The sequence below is a fragment of the Dipodomys merriami genome, unplaced genomic scaffold (genome assembly GCF_024711535.1).
Source record: "Dipodomys merriami isolate MVZ:Mamm:240054 unplaced genomic scaffold, mDipMer1.0.p SCAF_3, whole genome shotgun sequence".
NCBI classification, from domain to species: Eukaryota; Metazoa; Chordata; class Mammalia; order Rodentia; family Heteromyidae; genus Dipodomys; species Dipodomys merriami.
This window is the reverse complement of record NW_027204492.1, coordinates 19,199,377-19,220,584: the sequence shown is the minus strand read 5'-3', so window position 1 is coordinate 19,220,584 and position 21,208 is coordinate 19,199,377. Positions and strand designations below refer to the sequence as shown.

The window sequence follows — 21,208 nt, the reverse complement described above, 5'->3', positions numbered from 1 at the left end:
TTTTTTCCTCTTACTTTGTCTACCCTTCTCCCTGATGCTACTCCACTCCTTTCAAGTACCTGTATCCTGCTGTTTTATTTTGCTGAACTTTGATTTTGTCTTTCTAAGGAATTACACTATTTGAGATATTCTTTGAATCTACCATAAGAAAAGCCACCAGCACAACCATGTTTATTGCAGCCACTATTCACCATAGCCAAGGTATGGAATCATTCCAGATGCTCATCAATGGACAAATGGATCAAGAAAATGTGGTGTATATACACAATGAAATTTTACTCATCCGTTACAAAGAATCATATTGTGCCATTTGCAAAGAAATAAAAAGACTTGGAAAAAACTATGAGTATGAGAGAGATACTAAATGATCAGAGGGTGAAGATCGAGACTAAGGAAGACCAAGGCTCTTATCTTTGGTCTGTCAGAAATTAGAAGTGCTTAAAAGAAAGACCCTATTTACTTACTTAGGGTGACAATTTAGGTGGATTGGCATTTTGAGGACTGATTAATTTCATAGTGATACTTAAGTTTCCTAGATGCCCATCAGAAGTTGTATAAACTCTCATAGCTAGGGCTTAGGTCTAGCATAAAGCTATGATGAGGTATTTTCCTTGAATTGAGTTGAATAGTTTCCTTGAAGTAAGAAATAGAAGTGAGTAACGTTTGAATTATAGGGAAAAGGTTCATGACATAATGTATAGACTCACTAAAACAATCTAGTGACATGAAACTAAGTAAATGATGAAAACTTTTGCTTTGACCCACCTTATCATTGGAATAGAATACCTCTGGTTCTTAAGTACTGGTTGTTTTACTCAGTTGTAGATATAAACAGTGCATCTGCATTTGGCAAATGCCATGGTAAATGGGTGTATTAACATGGCTGAGAAATAGAGACTGGAAGTACTTCTCAGGGTCTCCACCTAAGTTTAGGTTGCTGGTCCTGGAGTCACTTTTCCAGGTACTGTTTTAGATGGCTCTGTTTAATGCTGCTTCTGTTTGATTAGATGATTCTGAATGCATTCGGGGTATTTTTAAACATCAAATTGTCCCTGAAAGGATGGGACACAGCACCAGTAGCTGGGAGTTTGAAAAGGGTATAGATGAGTTTGTATGGAAGTGCTCTCAAGAGCTCCAAGGGAGATTGTAAGCCTTGGCCATCCAGTTACTGAGGTGAAAGTCCAGTCTCCTGAGGTGACTATGTTGGCAGTAACTACATTCATTTGAATGAGGAGGCTCTTATGTGTTTAACTGACAGTTAACATTACTTTGTATTCAGACTCATAAATATTTATAGACAAAGTTTTAAGAATGGAGGGACTCAAGGAATTTGTGAAGGTGTCTGTGCTGGAACCATATGTAGACAGCTAGTTACCCTTCCTGTTCAATACAAAATTAATGTATGTGGGAACAGAATAGAATGTCCTTATAAGTCTGATTCTTTGGTAGAAGTGGGGATGGAGGGATTTTCTTTTCTTTTTCTTTTCTTTTTTCAGTTAGTCATGGGGCTTGAACTGGGCCTCAGTGCTGTCCCTGAGCTCTTTTGCTCAGGACTAGCACTCTACCACTTTAAGTCACAGCTCTAGTTCTCATTTTCTAGTGGTTAATTGGAGATAAGAGTCTCACGGACTTTTCTGCCCTGGCTGGCTTTGAACCATGATCCTCAGATCTCAGCCTCCTGAGTAGCTACAATTACAGGCGTGCGCCACCAGCACCCGCTTAAGAAACTACTTTGCATGAAGTTTCAAAGTAACATGATTGGGGCATATATACAGGACTGTTGCATATCTGGGTATGGTAGCTAGTTAATGGCAGAAAAGATAACTTCTCTATGGGAAGTCATTGAAACAGAACAGTTTGAATTAGAACATTCTTATTGGAGGTCAGGTATATGATGAAACAGGGAAAACAGGAACGTTATATTCCTGTTGAATATTCATGGAAGGAGGCAGAGCAATGAGGAGGATAAGATCTGCAGTCTAGAGCTGGAGGTATAGGTCAGTAGTAGAGCACTTGCCTGGCATGAGCTACACATAAGTACAAGGCCTTAGGTTCAATCATTAGAACTGAAAATATAGAAATAAAACAGTTTTGTTGCTAAAGCTAGGGAAGGTTTTACTTGGGGAGTGTGTGTACACTTTCCTTTGGAAAACAATGGCTCCATAAGTTTTATCTTCTCTCTCTCCCTCCCTCCCTCCCTCCCCCCACTCTCTTTAATCTTTGTGCCGGTCCTAGGACTTGAACTCAGGGTGCAGTTGCAGAGCTTTTATGCTCAAGGCTAGCACTCTACCACTTGAGCTACAGCTCCACTTCCAACTTTTTAGTGGTTAATTGGAGATAAGAGTCTCAGACTTGCCGGGTGCCAGTGGCTCATGCCTGCAATCCAAGCTACTCAGGAGGCTGAGATCTGAGGATCGAGGTTCAAAGCCAGCCAGGGCAGGAAAGACCGTGAGACGCCTATCTCCAATAAACCACCAGAAAACCGGAAGTGGGGCTATAGCTCAAGTGGTAGAGTGCTTGCCTTGAGCTGAAGAGCTGAGGGACAGCACTCAGGCCCAGAGTTCAAGCCCCACAACTGACAAAAAAAAAAAAAAAATAAGAGTCTCAGACTTTTCCTGCCTGGGCTGGCTTTCGAGCACAGTTTCCAAATCTCAGCCTCCTGAGTAGCTAGGATTACAGGTGTGAGCCACTGGTTCTCCACTGGCACTCTGCTGGTTTTGACTTCTCTTAAAAGCCCTCCAGTGGCTGGACTTTTCATTTTAGCGCTGGGATCTCAAGGTCTTTTGGATTTCTCTTGGTCTTGAGGATGTCTTTGCTGCTTTTCTCAAAGTAGGATAATGAGATGGCTTCTCCTTTGTTTCTGTGAAGTTTGTCTCTATCTTATGGGAGCTTCACCCAGTGCTCTGGGTTTCTATTGGAGTAGTAAGTCCCAAAGTTAGTTTTCTTTCTTCATTAGTCATAAGTTACTCAACCCTCCTGTCTACTAGCCACGCCTATCCTCTTGAGGACAGATTCAGGGCCAGGCTTCAAGCTGAATATTTTCTCACTCTTTCATTTTTTTAAAAGTCATAATTGCTTCCAGGTCACTAGGCAGTATGAGCCAAAAGGAGCATGGGAGAGTACTACCAGATTTAGTTAAACTGAGACTTTCTTAATCTTGGGATTTTAATTTACTGTCTTGATGGTAGAGTACAGACATGAGCAAACTGACAGGTTTCATGCTGTGTAGAGGGTCCCATTATGTCCTATAAGTTGCCAGATTTGTTCAGTACTTAAAAGGTTTTTTGATAGAAAGGAAGTTATATACTTCTGGACTACCTTTCAAGTAGATGAACACTCTGCTAATATATTTGTGTGTGTGTGTGTGTGTGTGTGTGTGTGTGTGTGTGTCTGTCTGTCTGTCTGTCTGTCTGTCTGTCTGTCTGTCTGTCTGTCTGTCTATGTCTGTGCCAGTCCTGAGGCTTGAACTCAGGGCCAGAGCGCTGTGCCTGAGCTTTTATGCTCAAGGTTAGTGCTCTGCAGCTTGAGCCACAGCTCTGCTTCTGGCTTTTTGGTGCTTAACTGGAGAAAAAGTCTTACAGAATTTCCTGCCTGGGCTGGCTTTGAACTGTGTGATTCTTAGATCTTAGCTTCCTAAGTAAGTAGAAACATAGGCATGAGCCACTGTACAGTACCCAACCACACTGCCATTCTTTTTTGCCAGTCTTTTTTGCCATTCTTTTTTGGGGCTTCAACTCAGGGATTGGGCATTGTCCCTGAGCCTCTTTATGCTCAAGGCCAACACTCTACCACTTGAGCCACAGCACCACTTCCAGCTTTTTCAGAGGAGTTTATTGGAGATAAGATGATCTTGTACTTTTCTGCCCAGGCTGGCTTTGAACCATGATCTTCAGATCTCAGCCTCCTGAGGAGCAGCTAGGATTACAGGCAGGAACCACTGGAGCCCAGCCACACTGCCATTCTTAAGGTTAAATACTTTGGAAGCAACATCCATCTTAGAATAAAACACTTGTCAGATACATGTTCTTTAACTCCTTTAAAGGCTTTACTCTTCCTCATAAGCACAATGATGCCAATGAGTTTGCTTGTAATTGTTGTGAAATATGCTTGGGTTGGCATCTCCATTTCAAAACAAGACAAACATGTCTACCCTACCCATAATATGTTTGGATTTTACTCTTGTTCATCCTCTATTAATAACTCTCCCCCAACCCTGACCTGTGCTATGACGTGATATTCTTACCCTTTTGATAACATTCTCTCTAAACCTTACTAAAATGTCTGTCTTCAGTGCTTCCCCACAGTTTCAGTTTGGCCTATGATGGTGAAATATTTCAGGTTCCCCTATTTCATTTCTTTCCTTTTGGTTATTGTATGCCACAAGCTTGTTTCATGCCTTTATACCTGCTCTCGTCTTTGATTTTTTTCCTCCTCCTTTGAATTAAATTTTTTTATATCATTTAGGTATCTCTTTTACTACCTGCTTGCCCTTAGCTTAGCCGCTATTTTCACCATTGTAAAGATACAATTAATAACTTTGTTCTGTTCTCTTTTGTTCCAGAGTGATGATTATGCTTGCTCCCTGCTCTCTGCTGCCCACTTGTTGGACTCCTTTCCTTGGATTTCAGACTGTCTTTATGATTCTATATGCATAGGTCTCCTGAATTGAAAAAGTTGTGTGCATGTGTGTGTGTGTGTGTGTGTGTGTGTGTGTGTGTGCGCGTGCGCGTGCGTGTGTGCTCTTGCACCTGTGTGTGTGTGTATGTGCGTGTGTGCTCTTGCACCTGTGTGTGTATGTGCATATAAGTATTCAGCCTTAAACTCAGGGCCTGGACACTGTACCTTAGCTCTTTCACTTAAGGCTAGTTCTCTACCACTTAAACCACAGCTCCACTTCTGGCTTTTTTTTTGGGGGGGGGGTCCGGTCGTGGGGCCTGAACTCTGGGCCTGGGCGCTATCCCTCAGCTCTTCAGCTCAAGGCTAGCGCTCTACCACTTGAGCCACAGAGCCACTTCTGACTTTTTTCTTTTTGCTTATGTGGTGCTAAGGAATCGAACCCAGGGCCTCAGGCTTGCAAGGCAAGCGTTCTACCACTGAGCCACCTTCCCAGCCCCTACTTCTGGCTTTTTTTTGTAGTTAATTGGAGATAAGAGTCTCATGGACTTACTTGCTTAGGCTTACTTCAAACTGCAATTCTCAGATGTCAGCCTCCTAGAATTAAGAGGAGCTAGAGTTACAGGTGCCCAGCTGAAAAATTTTATTTTTTCAACCACATTTATCACTTTGAGTTGATGGAACATTTGCTCTCTTTTGTTTGACTATAAGTTGAATATAACTTTGGTGTTATTCCCTCCACAGTGGTCCCTCTGTCTCCCAGGCATTGACTAGCATTTAATTCTTAGGCCATGCAGCTGTTCATTTCTTACCAATTACATAGTTGTGACATCTGGGAAAATTCTTTGAGGTATTTCATATCCTTGTGCTTCTGCTCACTGGGTCATTTGGTATTACCATGTTTCTTCCAAGTTCCTTTTTGGAACTTTGCCTTTGATGTGATAGTTCCCATCAGAGAAAGCAAGAACATGAGTGTATACTCATGTCCATGCACACACACACATGACTGTGCATGCTTCTAGTGAATGCAAGCTGGCATGAATGTGTGCACACTAGTAGAACTTACCTGTGTGTATGTGTGTTTATCCAAAAAGTATTTTCTTTTTGCTCATCTCCCTTGAGTAGTTTATAGTTGAGTGGTTTTTAATTTGATTGGGCATTAAAAAATTAAAGAAAACCTAAGGCTAGCTGGGTGCCAGTGGCTCACTCCAGTATTTCTAGCTATTCAGGAAGCTGAGATCTGAGGATTGCACTTTAAAGCCAGCCTTGGGAGGTTTCTACAATTAGCTACCAAAAAGGTGGAAGTAGAGCTGTGATTCAAGTCATAGAACACTATCCTTGAACACAAAAGCTCAGGGACAGTGTCCGTCTGGGCCCTGAGTTCAAGCCTCAGAACTGGCACACACACACACACACACACACACACACACACACACACACACACACACACACACACACACACACACACACACACACACCACCACCACCACCACCACCACCACCAACAACAACAACAACAACAACAACAACAACAACAAGAACAAGGCATACTGAATGAGAGTGCATGTATTTGAGACTTATGGAATCTGTATTTGGAATGAGCTCCCCAGTCATTCTAGCTTGGGAAATAGTGGTTAATTTGGATCATCCCAATTCATCTCTTGCCATCAGGATGCACCTTTGACTGTCTGGCTACACCCATTTTACCTTCTGGTATAAACTACTTAGCTCAGTGTTGTGCCTGTGTTTCTGCTCCTCCCCTCCCTTTGATTACAAACAGTATTGTTAATTAGAAAAAGAGGGCCTCAAATATATAGGGATGATACTTTGACAGAACCATGATCTAAGTTTGAGAGGCAAAGATTTCAGTGAATACTCTTATCTTTAGGATGGGGCATCCAGTATCAGTTTTGTATTGTAGGTAGTCATATAGTATGTGTCATGAGCACATTTAGCTTTACCTTACTTTTCCTTCTGTGTTTTTGTTTGGCCTAAAAACTATTTAGGATATATTTGCTATGTTGTTCTGTTTCCAAACCCTGGGATTCCCTCCATGATTTCTATTCTACAATCTACAAGCTTACTAATCACTCCTAAACAGCAGAAAAAGAAAACTGACAGGGAAAAAAACCATGCTCATTGACATACCTACTGTCCACATATATTTAAGTATCAACTAAAACTTGTAGAAATTTTTGTCGAAATTCATTTCATGGTGAGAATGGTACTTCTCATTGCCTGAGTCCTCTAATACTTCCTAGAGAGGAAAGATGAAAAAAAATTTTTGGTGGATCCACCAATAGGCTGAGCTGTTGTTGGTTGATTGAAGACTATTCCAAGATATTCTAAGAAATAGTCAATACTTCATTAACCAATATGCTCATTTTGTTGTTTCAACAGGATCTTGCTATGTAACCCAGGCTGGCCTTGAACACTTAGTCTTCTCATCTCTACCTTCCAGAGTGCTAGTATTACAAGCAGATGTCATCACATCTGGCAAATGGCACCTTTGTTAAAAAAAAATCTCTAAAATTATGCTAGCTCATGTAATTGGCTTCAAAATGTTAAAAAAATTATTTTCAGAAAAAGTAAAAAGTCATGACTCTTGTACAGATATAAAAACAAACACGTGTTAAAGATTTTATTCTATTCATTAATCAGCAAGGGAATCAGACAGATGTTATAGTTATTTCCAAGAAAAAGTCAAAAAGCACAAATTTATATGGAGTGAAGGAATTAGATGGCTAGTTCAGGCAAAACTTTTTCCACACCAAGGAAGGAGGTTAATCCAGACTCTATGAGGCAAGACAAGTTTTCTTATCTATCAGTTATCTGCAATTTACAGAGGTGCAAAATAAGTCAGAGATGATAAACTGAGGTAGAATCAGGCATCTCTGAAAGGTATGCTATAGATAATGCAGGTACTTTTCTATAGTAAGCAAGTATTGGCGGAGGTGTTTTCTTTTTCTTTTTTCTTTCTTGGTTGATTTTTGCTTCTTGTGATTTCTCAGGGTCATCACCTCAATTCAGATCCAGAATTCAGTACCATATAACATGCATTTACTGCGTACTTGCTATGTGTAAGGTGTTTCAGAGGAACCAGAGACAAAAAAAAGATGTTATTCTTTCCTCAAGTAGCTGATTGTGTGGTAGGGGAGACAGACATGCCATACTCCCAGCTAATCACACAACAGAGGAAAATCAGTACAAGGCTAAAGGTAGGAATTAGGTGTTGGAGGAGAACCAGAGATGGAGGGGTTAACTGATCAGGGACTGAGGTGGAGGGGATGACACAATGACATTTAAACCAGGCATTGAGGGATGACAGCAAGGGGAAGAGGGGTCACAGGGGGTGGGAAAAGGCCATTTCAGAGTGAGGAAGCAGCAGAGACCTGAAACTGGATGGCCTGTTTAGGGAAGGGTCAGGATCTGACATGGCTAGGTTGGCAGGGAAAGGGCAAGAAATAGCAGAAGAGGAGACTGAAGAGAAGGTTTGAGGCCAAGTCCTGAGGGCCCTGAAGGATGTGCTAGGAATCTCGTTTAATTCTGATGGCTTTTGATGAGGGAGGGGAGACTTGATCGAATCAGTGCTTTAGGAGATGAATTGATTGTAGAATCAAGAGATAGGTAGAGGGAGCAGTTAAGCGGCCAGTGTAATATTCCTGGTGTGAGATGATGAGAGCCTGCACCAGGGCAGTGGCAAGAGGGGTAAGGAGAAGAGGAGAAGAGGCTTTATCAAGATTTGACTCCTGATTGTATCTGGGCAGTGAAGAGGAGAGGAGTTGAACAAATTTCCAGGCTAGGGGACAGTGCTATTAACTAAGACAGGAAGCATGCTGTGTCTGGCATGGCGTGTGGGGAGCACATTTACAGGAGTAGATAATGAGTCTGGTTTGAGACCCGTTGGATTTGAGAGGCTCAGTGGACATCCAATTAACAGTGAGTTGATGGCAGCTGGGAATTCAGGTCTGGGCCTATGGAGAGAGGTCAAGACTAGAGATACAGATGTGGAAGTTGTCAGCGCACCCAGGGGTGAATTGAAACAGTGGGAGCTCATAGATAAGAGAGAAGGGATAGGCAGAGCTGACATCCATAGGCAAAGAGATAGAGGCTGTGAGGAAAAGCCAGTAAGAGCCAGAAAAGCACTGAGGAAAACGATGCAGATAGACAAAGATTAGAAAGAGAAGGCAGAGACAGCAGGAGGCAAAAAGTAGAGGAAGATAAAAAGGAAGAGAGAAAAGTAGGAGGAGAGACTGAAGAGGAACCTCAGGTAAATGAAGAAAATGACACCAAGTCAAGAGAGGATGGGAAGAGAAGTGAGAAGGGAAAGTTGGAGTGGTGACTGTGCTTAGAGAGAGACAGGAGAAGAGAATTGTGTGTGTGTGTGTGTGTGTGTGTGTGTGTGTGTGTGTGTGTGTGTGTGTGTGTGTGTGAGTGTGTGTATGAGAGAGAGAGCACATTGGGAGAACAACAGGGGGAAGAGAAAGAGGAGGACGAAGAAACAGTAGAAGGAATAGAGAAGCATAGGAGAGAGTGGAGTTAAGGAGAGAGGGATGAACTTTGGAAAACAGGAAGGAAAAGAAATGAGAGATAGTAACAGAGTTAAGAAGAGACACACACAGCCAGGTGCTCATGGCTCACACCTGTAATCCTAGCTACTCAGGAGGCTGAGATCTGAGGATCGTGGTTCAAAGCCAGCCTGGGCAGGAAAGTCTGTGAGACTCTTATCTCCAGTGAACCACCAGAAAACCGGAAGTGGTGCTGTGGCTCAAACAGTAGAGCACTTGCCTTGAGCTGATGAGCTCAGGGACAGCATCCAAGCCCAGAGTTCAAGCCCCACGACCACGACCAAAAAAAAAAAAGACACACAGAGGTAAGGGGCAGTCTTCAGTGAATACCCAAGATTCTAGGGTGGACAAGAAGGGTAACAGAGAAGCCACCTGCCACTGGGTCAGGAAAGCTAGGAAAGGGGAAAGTATGCAAAAAGGGGGCATCTTTGCTGTCCTCGCTTGACACCTTCCTTCCTTTTAGGGCTAGCCACCTGGCCTCCTGGCACTTCCTTGACCTTAGCAGATAGCCCTTTGCCTGAGGACCTTTGCATATACTCTTTTACTGGAATGCTCTCCCCCCAGATAGCTTTATTGCTTGCTTATCTCCTTTGGGTTGCTGAAATATGTCCTTCTCAGGAAGGAATACCCTGATCACCCTATTTCAAGTCATAGTCCATTCATTCACATATACCATACACATGGTCTCCCATGCTCCTTAGCCTGTGTGGTATACCTTGTAACATGCTATAACATAAAATGATTTAACATACTTCTTATACATCTTATCCTTGAAGAATTTAAGCATGCTGTAGTCATGGATTTGAGTCTATTTTATTCAGTTAAATCCCCGGTACCTAGGACAGTTCTGGCACATAGTAAAAGCTCAGTAGATATTTGTTCAATGAATAAGTGAATGCTATTGACAATGAACAAGATTGAAAAAGGATTAAAATGATAAATAGAACAAATTTATGATGTGACCGTACTCTGAGACATAGAGAATAGAAAATTCTCATCACTGTAGGGTTCTGTTTAGAGTTTTGATGAATAAGGATTTTAGCTAATAGAATAAGTTTGGAGTTTAAGGGCCTCAAGACAGGCTCTTTGGATAAAGCTCTTTTTCTTGTTACTTCCTTAGCTAGAAGTAGAATTGACTGTGCAGTGGTTGTCAATGGCAAGAGCTGGATAGTGGTTGGTGAAGGAAGAGGTAGATTATGGGGGTGGCAGACTAATATGAAGGGACAAAGACATATGTGGTTCTTTTTGCTGTAGTTGTTGGTCATGGTGCTTGAACTCAGGGCCTGGGGTGCTGTCCCTGAGCTTTTCTGTGCAAGGCTATTGATCTACCATTTTGAGCCACAGCTCCACTTCTGGTTTTCTGATGATTAATTAGAGATAAGAGTCTGACGGACTTTCCTGCCCAAGCTAGCTTTGAACCACTATGCTCCAAGCACAGCTTGCTGAGCTTACAGGTGTGAGCCACCAGAGCCCAGCTAATACGTAGTTCTTGATGGAGCTTTGTTTTTGTTTGCTTGTGGACAGAGTACAAGGAGTATTGCACCCAATTCAGGGGCAGCTTTTCTACTATGTTAGATAGGTGCATTATGACCAACTTGGAGGCAGAACAGATTACACTTGAAGAGCTTGTGAAGAAAGCATGTGCTTCCTCTGGAGTGCTTAAATTGGTTTCATCACTCAGATCCTTCAGTACCAATGGATTAGAGAGCAGATGTGAAAAAGACCCCTGGTCTTGGCAATGCACTTGTTATTCAAATGGGTGTATGCCTCTAATTGTAGTCACTTACGCTAAATATGTACAGAAAAATAAGCTGTCATTTCATTTGTCTACAATAGATTGAATTTCCTCAACAACTCTAGCATATATGTCTTTGAAGAGAATTTTAGAATCACCAAGTGATTTTCTGAGTCTTCATGTCCACCCTGAAACATATATTCCTGGGAAACCAATGGCACCATTTCCCCTATTTGGACTTTTATTTTTCCATAGCAGGATGGTTTGGGAGAGTCTGCTTTAATATTTTAATGCTATAAGTAACTTCAATTTAAGTTTCTGTATAAAAGCCTGGTAAAGAAGCTGTCCTGTACTGAGTTTTGACTTTGGGGGATTCTTTTTTTCCCAGGGGGAGTGGCCACGGCAGATCTTATCTGGTGGTGAGTGGCTGTCATGATCTCTACAGCACCGCTCTACAGCGGCGTGCACAACTGGACCAGTTCTGACCGGATTCGCATGTGTGGCATCAACGAGGAGAGGTGAGGAGGTTTGATAGTGTTTGTTGCCAGACTTCCAGTGAGTGGTAACTGCCCATAGAGGGGTAGTATGTAGTAAGGCCTGTGGACAAGACTCCTGGTTGTTTCTAATTCCCCTGAGATGGGCTGAATCTGAGGTTAGGGGAGTGAACTGCCTTGCCATGCTGTCCCTATTCAGATGGCCTTTGTTAGTATTAGTTTGTTAAGAACTATCAGGCACTAGTGGCTCTCAGCTATAATCCTATCTACTCAGGAGGCTGAGATCTGAGGATTGTGGTCAAGCAGCCCAGGCAAGAAAGACCATGAGACTCCAATTAATCACCAAAACCACCAGAGGTGGAGAGGTGGCTAGTTTTGTTTTGTTTTGTTTTTGTCAGTCGTGGGACTTGAACTCTCGGCTTGGGTGCTGTCCCTCAGCTCTTCAGCTCAAGGCTACCACTCTATGTCTTGAGCCACAGTGCCACTTCTGGTTTTCTGAGTGGATTGGAGATAAGAGTCTTATGGCCTTTCCTGCCTGGGCTGGCTTTGAATCGAGATCCTCAGATCTCAGCCTCCTAAAGTAGCTAGGATTACAGGTGTGAGCCACCGGTGCCCAGCTGGGTAGCTAGTCTTGGGTAAAAAAGCTCAGTGAAAGTGTGCAGGCTCTGAGTTCCAGCCCCAGGATAAGCACACACACAGACACACAGACACAATCTCAACGGGTGTCATTGTTCCATTTTCATATATGCCTATAAAGTGCTTTTACGGTATTCACCCCTTCACCTTCTCTGTTGGCCCTCCTCACTCCTGCTGGTACCTCCCTCCCCATAAAACCTGCTTTACTTTTCTGTGAGTCATTTTTCATTTTTTTGGTCACTCTTAGGGCTGTCCCTGAGCCCCTTTGCTCAAGGCTAGTGCTGTACCACTTTGAGCCATAGCACCTCTTCCAGTTTTCTGGTGGTTAATTGGAGATAAGGGTCTCACAGACTTTCCTGCCTGGGCTGGCTTTGAACCACAATCCTCTTATCTCAGCCTTCTGAGGAGCCAGGATTATAGGCATGAGCCACTGGTGCCTGGCTTGTGATTCTTTTTTTTTTCAGAGTACATTAACTGTACAAAGGAGTTTCATCATTTGTTCATGCATATATTATAATTTAGCCAGATTGACCTCATCTGTTGCTCTTTTTCCTGGTTCTCTTTACCCTCTATTGTTCAGTAGCTTTTAGTGAGTTTCCCTATGCCATCTTCATACACAGACACCATGTATTCATCCTCATTATTCTCTTTCCTTTTCTGTCCTCCCCTTCATTTCCCTAAACAGTCCCACAGTTAAATTTATGAACATAGTGTTAATACAAGCTTGAGAGTTGGTGATGCTTGTCTGATTTGTGTGTTTTCCATTTTCTGATTATAACAATATTTGGTTGACCCAGGTAGGCCATTTCCTGATAATGCCCTGTACTAAGGGCACCTAAAATGCTCTTCAAAGTTTATATTTTGTTTTCATATGTTGGCTACATGTGGTATCTGTGATGTCTCTCCATTTTAAAAGAAGACTAAGTTCTCCTGTGCTTGCAGGTGTTTTCTGGTGGTTCAGTTGGTAATTTCAAAGTGAAAGGGGAATGAGCCAGGTACTAGTGGCTCACGCCTATAATCATAATTACCCAGCGGACTGAGATTTGAGGATCACAGTTTGAAATCAGCCTGGGCAGAAAATTGTTAGAAGTCTTAATAGACTCTTATCTCCAATTAAACCAAAAAAATCTGGAAATGGAGGTATGACTCAAGTGGTAGAGCACAGTCTTAAGCAAGAAAGCCAAGAGAGAGTACAAGGCCCTGAAGTCAAGCCCCATGAATGGATGTCTTTGTTTTATGTATTTTTGTGGTGCTCTGGAGAAACTCAGGAACTTAGGGATACTAAGCACGTGCTGTACCATGAAGCTATACCCCAGCCCCATGTTTTTGCTTTATTGTGCCAGTCCTGGGGCTTGAACTCAGAGACTGGTCATAGTCCCTGATATTTTTGCCCAAGGCTAGCATTCTACCACTTGACCCATAGCTCCACCTCCAGCTTTTTGGTGGTTAATTGGAGATAAGAGTCTCAAAGGACTTTTCTGCCCTGGCTGGGCTGACTTTGAACCACCATCCTCAGATCTCAGCCTCCTGAGTAGCTAGGACTATAGAATGTGAGCCACTGGCTCCCAGCCCATATTGTTTTTTGTTTGTTTGTTAGTTAGTCCTGGGGCTTGAACTCAGGGCCTGGGTGCTGTCCCTGAGCTTTTTTTTTTTCTCAAGACTAGCAGCCTACCACTTTGAGCTATTGCACTACTTCTGGGTTTTTGGTGATTAATGGGAGATAATTGAGTCTCATGGACTTTCCTGCCAGGGCTCGCTTTGAACCGTGATCCTCAGATCTTAGCCTCCTCAATAGCTAGGACTACAGGCATGAGCCACTGGCACTACTCGGCTTTATGTTTTTGTTTAATCTACCTTTTTCTCCTGTTCCTAACTCTAGAGGTATATGCTTTTCTAAGGTTAAGACTAAAAAAATAGACTGGCTTATTTTCTGAAGCTCTTAGCCTGATAGCCATTAATGCATGATATTAAACATAATTTGTTCCATACTGAGGAACAAGTTAGAGATCGGCTTAAAATGAATTTAATTTTCGACTCCAAAAATCAAGACCAAGGAAAATAAGATGAATTCTTCTGAGAGACAGCAGCTGAGATTTTCCTGTGTATATGTTATCCGTAGATAACTAATAAGACATGATCTACAGCAAAGCAAAATGGTGGTGTTGCTTTGTGTAGATATTCAATATTCACTGGTAAGTTATGTTGGTCTAGTTCTAAGTAGTGGACACTTTGTAGAGATGTGGAACAGCATCTAAGAAACCAGGAAACAAGTTACCCTTACATAGCTGCCAAGAATGGTCTCAAAATCTGATTTTTCCTCTTTACAAACCTCTTTTGGGATGCTCAATTACCAAATATACCTAGTGTTTAAAATGACCTTTTAAGCATTACTACTTCTGATCTCATTCATCCATGTGTTATCATCACCTTACCACAATCTAGGTCGTGCTACAGCTGATTTCCAAAGTATTATCCTATCGTATGTAAAAATCATCTCCCTCCACATTTCCAACTTGTAAAACTTAGACACTATGGGTATAAAACTTCTCTTGGACATTAACTCTGGAAGTTATGTTGTAGAAGCCTGCCAGGCTTTATCAGCTACAGTTGTGGACTACAGAACTGGGGACATGGGTTTTCTGCTGGTCCCAGATGGCCTGTTCTAGTCATTAGTCATTCTACCATTAATTCACTCCTTCCTTGAAGAAACATTTATTAGAAGCCATGCATAGTTGGCTTAAACTTGTAATCCTAGCTACTCAGGAGGCTGAGATCTGAAGATCACGTTTTGAAGCCAGCCACAACAGGAAAGTCCTTGAGACTCTTGCGTCCAATTAATCACAGAAAAGGCTGGAAGTGGTGCTGTGGCTCAAGTGGTAGAGTGCTAACCCTGAGCAAAATGAGCCCAGAGATTGCACCCAGGTCCTGAATTCAAGCCTCAAGACTGGCAAAAAAAAAAAAAAAAAGAAAGAAAGAAAGAAAAAGAAAAGAGAAGAAAAGAAACAGTTTGTGTAGCTTTTGAGGCCTGCAGTGGTTCATATCTCTCTCCCATATGAGCAATGCCTCATGGATCCTGAATGGTTACCTTGGTGGGTAAGCTCTTGGGAGGGGGAGGAAGAGGGAGGAATTTGAAGGTTCTGGAGGGGTCCTTTTGGAAAGAACCCTAGAAAGCAGGATGAACATCCCAGAGACAAGAATCTACTCAGACCAGTGTGCTTTGCAGGAACTTGCAATGCTACATGTGGACACTCTGCTTTGCATCCTGGAAACACGCCCCCCACCCCGCCCCCTCCACCAATACATTGTGATATCCCCCAAGCCACTCTGGGTAATGACACAGGATGGTTTTGGGGGAAACCAAGCAGGCAGAGAGCCTTTTGGGGAAAGCCGTGGTGATTCCAGATCTGAGCTTCATATCCCTCCTCTGGTTGTGTCTCCCATGCCAGAAGAGCACCTCTTTCTGATGAGGAGTCCACGACAGGTGACTGCCAGCACTTTGGATCTCAGGAGTTTTGTGTTGGCGGCAGTTTTTCCAAGGTAAGGAGTTATGAGCTGCCACATGCTGCCCTCCAAAGGTGAGGCAGGTTTTCCTATATGAGCAGGAGGGCTAGAGGGAGACTGGGTATTTCCCCTGGGTTACTGTTGGTGGGGCAGATATCGGCTGGCTTTGCTTTGCTTCTGCCAAGATCTAGTTGGTTGAGTCGCAGAGAGGACCAGGAGTTGTCTCTCAAGGCCTTCAGGATACATGCACCAGCCAAAAGGAACTCAACAACAGTGGGCACACTGTTCTGTCATTGCAGGTGGAGCTCACCGCAGTTGGAAGTGGCAGCAATGCCCGGGGGGCAGACTCAGATGGCAGTGCGACAGAAAAACTTGGGCACAAGTCCGAGGAGCAGCCTGATGATCTCCAGTCGAAAATGGACTATGCTGGGAATACTGCAGAGGCTGAGGGGCTCCTGGTGCCACTGAGCAGCCCAGGAGACGGGCTCAAACTGCCCACTCCTGACAGCCCCGAGGCCTGCAACAGCAGGGCCGACTGCTCTTGGACTCCCCTCGGCACGCAAATGAGCAAGCAAGTTGACTGCTCAGCAGCTGGGGTAAAGGCTTTGGACTCAAGGCACGGTGTTGGGGACAAGAATACTTTCATTTTGGCAACTTTGGGAACCGGAGTCCCCGTGGATGGGAGCCTGCCTCTGGTTACCACTAACTTTAGTTCGCTGCCAGCTCCCATTTGTCCCCCTGCTCCTGGTTCGGCCTCTGTACCCCCATCTGTTCCAGATCCATTCCAGGTTCCCCTCTCTGTCCCTGCCCCAGTACCCCATTCTGGGCTAGTTCCAGTCCAAGTTGCTACTTCGGTTTCAGCTCCTTCTCCTCCCCTAGCGCCAGTCCCTGCTCTGGCCCAGGCCCCAGCACCACCCTCAGTACCCACTCTTATCTCGGACTCAAGCCCCCTGTCTGTGTCAGCCTCTGTGTTGGTGCCTGTGCCAGCATCTGCTCCACCCTCGGTCGCAGTCCCCCTGTCAGCTCCTGCTCCTACTCCTCTCTCAGTGCCCGTTTCAGCCCCTCCTTTGGCCCTGATCCAGGCTTCTGGGACTCCTTCAGCTCCCACTTTGGTCCTCGCTCCGGTGCCCACACCAGTTTTGGCTCCTATGCCAGCATCCACACCTCCAGCAGCCCCTGCCCCTCCGTCTGTGCCGATGCCCACTCCAACGCCGTCCTCTGGCCCGCCTTCTACCCCTACCCTCATTCCTGCCTTTGCTCCCACGCCCGTGCCTGCACCCACCCCAGCCCCAATCTTTACTCCAGCCCCCACGCCCATGCCGGCTGCCACACCAACTGCCATTCCCACTTCGGCCCCCATCCCAGCTTCCTTCAGTTTGAGTCGAGTGTGTTTTCCTACAGCTCAGGCACCAGCTATGCAAAAAGTCCCTCTGTCTTTTCAACCAGGGACAGTGCTAACCCCAAACCAGCCACTGGTTTATATCCCACCTCCAAGCTGTGGGCAGCCACTCAGTGTGGCCACACTGCCAACTACCCTGGGAGTGTCCTCCACTCTGACGCTCCCTGTCCTGCCATCCTACCTGCAGGACAGGTGTCTCCCGGGCGTGCTGGCCTCACCGGAACTCCGGTCTTACCCATATGCATTTTCTGTGACCCGTCCTCTGACATCAGATTCTAAGCTAGTCTCTCTGGAAGTGAACAGACTCCCGTGCACTTCCCCATCCAGTAGCTCTACCACCCAGCCCACACCTGATGGGGTCCCCGGGCCTTTGGCAGATACCTCCCTCACCACCGCTTCTGCCAAGGTGCTTCCAACTGCACAGCCTTTGTTGCCAGCCCCTGGTGGGAGCTCAGTCCCACCACACCCCACCAAGATGCCAGGTGGTGCTGAGCAGCAAACAGAAGGGAGTTCTATTACCTTCTCTCCCCTCAAATCACCTCCACAGCTAGAACGGGAGATGGCCTCTCCACCAGAGTGCAGCGAGATGCCCCTTGACCTCTCCTCCAAGTCTAACCGCCAGAAGCTTCCCTTGCCGAACCAGCGCAAAACACCTCCCATGCCCGTGTTGACGCCAGTACACACCAGCAGCAAGGCCCTCCTCTCCACAGTCCTGTCGAGGTCTCAGCGCACAACCCAGGCTGCTGGCAGCAATGTTACCTCCTGCCTGGGCTCTACGTCCTCACCCTTTGTGATCTTCCCTGAGATTGTGAGGAACGGGGATCCCAGCACCTGGGTGAAAAACTCCACTGCGCTGATCAGCACCATTCCTGGCACATATGTGGGAGTGGCCAACCCAGTGCCTGCATCTCTGCTGCTGAACAAAGAGCCCAACCTGGGCCTCACTCGAGACCCCCGCCATCTCCCCAAGCAGGAGCCCATCTCCATCATTGATCAAGGAGAGCCCAAGAGCACTGGTGCCGCATGTGGCAAAAAGGGCACCCAGACTGGTGCTGAAGGACAGCCAAGCACAGCAAAGACTCGTTACACCCCAACCCGTATTGCCCCTGGGCTGCCAGGGTGCCAAACCAAGGAACTTTCCTTGTGGAAACCTACAGGGCAGGCAAATATTTATCCACGGTGTTCAGTCAATGGGAAACCCACCAGCACCCAGGTCCTGCCTGTTGGCTGGTCACCATACCACCAAGCATCTCTACTTTCCATTGGCATTTCCAGTGCCGGGCAGCTGACTCCCAGTCAGGGGATGTCCATCAGACCAGAGTTTTCTGGTGTGCCATCTCTTGGCCCCAGTGAAGCTGTGCATGGACTTCCTGAGGGGCAGTCGCGGCCCGGGGGCCCCTTTTCTCCAGAGCAGGACACTGTCACAAAGAACAAAACTTGCCGGATTGCTGCCAAGCCTTATGAAGAACAAGTGAATCCTGTCCTCCTGACTCTCAGCCCTCAGACAGGGACCCTGGCTCTGTCAGTTCCACCTAGCAGTGGGGACATAAGAGTGAATCAGGAGCCCGAGGAATCAGACAGCCACCTCTGTTCTGATAGTACTCTTAAGATGGAAAGTCCCCAGGCGGCTTGTGGCTTGAAGCTAGCAGGAGACACAAAGCCTAAGAACCAAGTGCTGGCTACCTATATGTCTCATGAGCTGGTCCTGGCCACTCCCCAGAACCTGCGCAAGATGTCTGAGCTGCCTTTGCTACCTCATGACAGCCACCCCAAGGAACTTATCTTGGACGTGGTTCCAAGCAGCAAGAGGGGCTCCAGCACAGAGCTTTCGCAGCTTGGAAGCCAGGTGGATCTGGGGCGGGTGAAAATGGAAAAGGTGGATGGTGATGTGGTCTTCAATTTAGCCAGCTGTTTCCGGGCTGATGGCCTCCCAGTAGCTCCCCCGAGGGGTCAAGCGGAAGTGCGAGCTAAGGCCGGGCAGCCTCGAGTGAAGCGGGAAAGTGTTGGGGTCTTTACTTGCAAGAACAAGTGGCAGCCAGATGAAGTGACAGAATCTCTGCCACCCAAGAAGATGAAGTGTGGCAAAGAGAAAGAAGCTGAGGAACAGCAGCTGCCACCTCCACCTCAAGTCAAGCCCATAGTCCGGAGTTCCCTGGGATCCAAGGTGAGTGCCAGTGCCCAGTCTGAGCTCAAGGGTTGAGGAGAGACCTTTTTGGTCTGCTTCGTCTGCAGATCTCATTTGCATTTGAGCTCCTCCTAAACCCCACTGTTCTTGAGTACCTATGTAAACAGCACTGATGTGAAGGCTTTTTCCTTTCTAACTTACATTCTCTGTATATGAATGGTGTTTTCACCGAGGAAGGGGCAGACTTTTTCATTTAGGATAGAGCGAATGATCCAATCTTGGGAGCCAGGGAAGCGATTGTCCCATGAGGTTGTAAAGCCGAAGAAAGTATTGGAGAGGAAAATCAATTAGTAGCACACTCTTTCCTGAGTAACCATTCTTCCTTACCATTTAACAAGATGATTGATTACTAGCCTTGAGATATTGGGGTCCAGGATGAGAAGGAGCCTATGGCAAGACATTCCTTGCATTACTGGAAGATCCTTCTTTGGATCTGCTTGGAGTATTATGGGACCAGAGCCCACTGGGATTCCAGGATAATCCACCAGAATCTTGGCACTTTCCTGTTTGAACAGGTGGCAGCACTGGGTTTTGGCACTTGAGAATGTGGCAGGTGATACAGATGGGCATCCAGTCTCAGTTCACAATAGACAGATTATGGGTAGGGGCAGAGTATGAAGTAAAAAGGTGGGCCAACCTGGATGTTGGTGGCTCATACCTGTAATCCTAGCTACTCAGAAGGCTCAGATTTGATGATCTAAGTTTGAAGCCAGCTGGGGCAGGAAAATCCATGAGACTCTTATCTCCAATTAACCACCAGAAAAGGCAGAAGTAGAGCTGTGGCTCAAGTGGTAGAGCACTAGTCTTGAGCACAAACTCTCAGGGACAGTGCTCAGGCCCTGAGTTCAAGTACCAGGAATGGCACAAAAAAAGGTAGGCCAGGAGTACTTGATTTGCATCTACTCCTCTTCCTAAGGGGAACTGAAAATATTGGTAAGCCATGAAGCCATGCAAGTTCTTTTTTTTTTTTTTTTCCAGAGACTGGGACTCAGATTCAGTATCTGATACTTTTGGTTATTGGCTGTCACTCACCCACCTGAGCCATGCCTCCAACCTGGAGGAAATTCTTGAGACAGTGCAGTGATAGAGCTTGTTCAACACTTGGAACAATGGGAAGTTCTGTTAACATATTTTCACAGTTGATATACTTTAAGGGACAAATTACTAGCCAGAGTGCCATGGATTTGTGGCACAAACTTTTAGTCAATTTTGGGCTGGAGATCATTTTGAGAGCCATGGACCTGGTCCCCAGAAACATGACCTCAGAAGTTTGCCAATAATTTCAGTATATTCATAGACCCATTCCCTCCCCAATGCCCACCTATATACTTCAGGTTAAGAATCCCAGGGATCCAGAATTCTAGAGCCTAAGGCAAGAGGGTCTCATAAACAGGCTAGGGGTGTAGCTCAGTGATAGAGAGCTTGCCTACCCTATGCATGGCCCTGAATTATGTTACCATTATTCCCAAAAGAAATGATAAAAAATACCCTGGGGGAGAGTCTGGGTGGATTTTACTTAGTGACTTCATACGTACCCCTTATATGTGAGAGACATGCATAATAGGAACATGGATCGTACACAGTACAATGTATGACATTTGGCCAGGTTAACTGCCAAATAATCATAGTAATAATCCATATCATTAGAGTTCTTAACATAGAATTTTTACTAAATACTAAGTGCTCTCTACATATGTTATTTAATTTAATCCTTATAATAATCCTATGAGAGAAATACTACACCCAATTTAGAGGTGAAGAAAATAGGCTTAGAGAAGATATTAGCCAAAGTTACACTGCTACAAAATGGCAGAGCTGAAACTACAACTCTGGTCTCTTTGGCTTCAAAGTCTTCAGCAATGCCATACTCTCTTCAACTTTCCTTATCTGAACCACCTCACTGAATGTTTAGCCAATATTTACTGAGTAGTTTCCTATGCCACTCCCTCCCAGGCAATGGCACTACTTATTTAAGAGAGTACCAGAGGACTGGTGATGAGTGTGCCCCTATAAGGTCTGTAACAGAGCTTCAGTCTTTTCCTAGCTCTGACCCTTAGTTTTTTTTCATCTGGTTAA

General features: G+C 45.1%; 1 protein-coding gene across 3 annotated transcripts in view; it reads left to right on the top strand.

The window, feature by feature from the left end:
* Bcorl1 (BCL6 corepressor like 1) overlaps positions 1 to 21,208 on the top strand; it is an 80,670-nt gene that overhangs the window by 13,272 nt on the left and 46,190 nt on the right. For all 3 annotated transcript variants that reach the window (XM_070039741.1, XM_070039742.1, XM_070039743.1), the window contains 3 exons: positions 11,306 to 11,435; positions 15,494 to 15,584; positions 15,848 to 19,111. In XM_070039741.1, coding sequence (XP_069895842.1) covers positions 11,350 to 11,435; positions 15,494 to 15,584; positions 15,848 to 19,111 — 3,441 coding nt within the window. In that variant the 5' untranslated portion in view covers positions 11,306 to 11,349. The remainder of the gene's footprint in view (positions 1 to 11,305; positions 11,436 to 15,493; positions 15,585 to 15,847; positions 19,112 to 21,208) is intronic.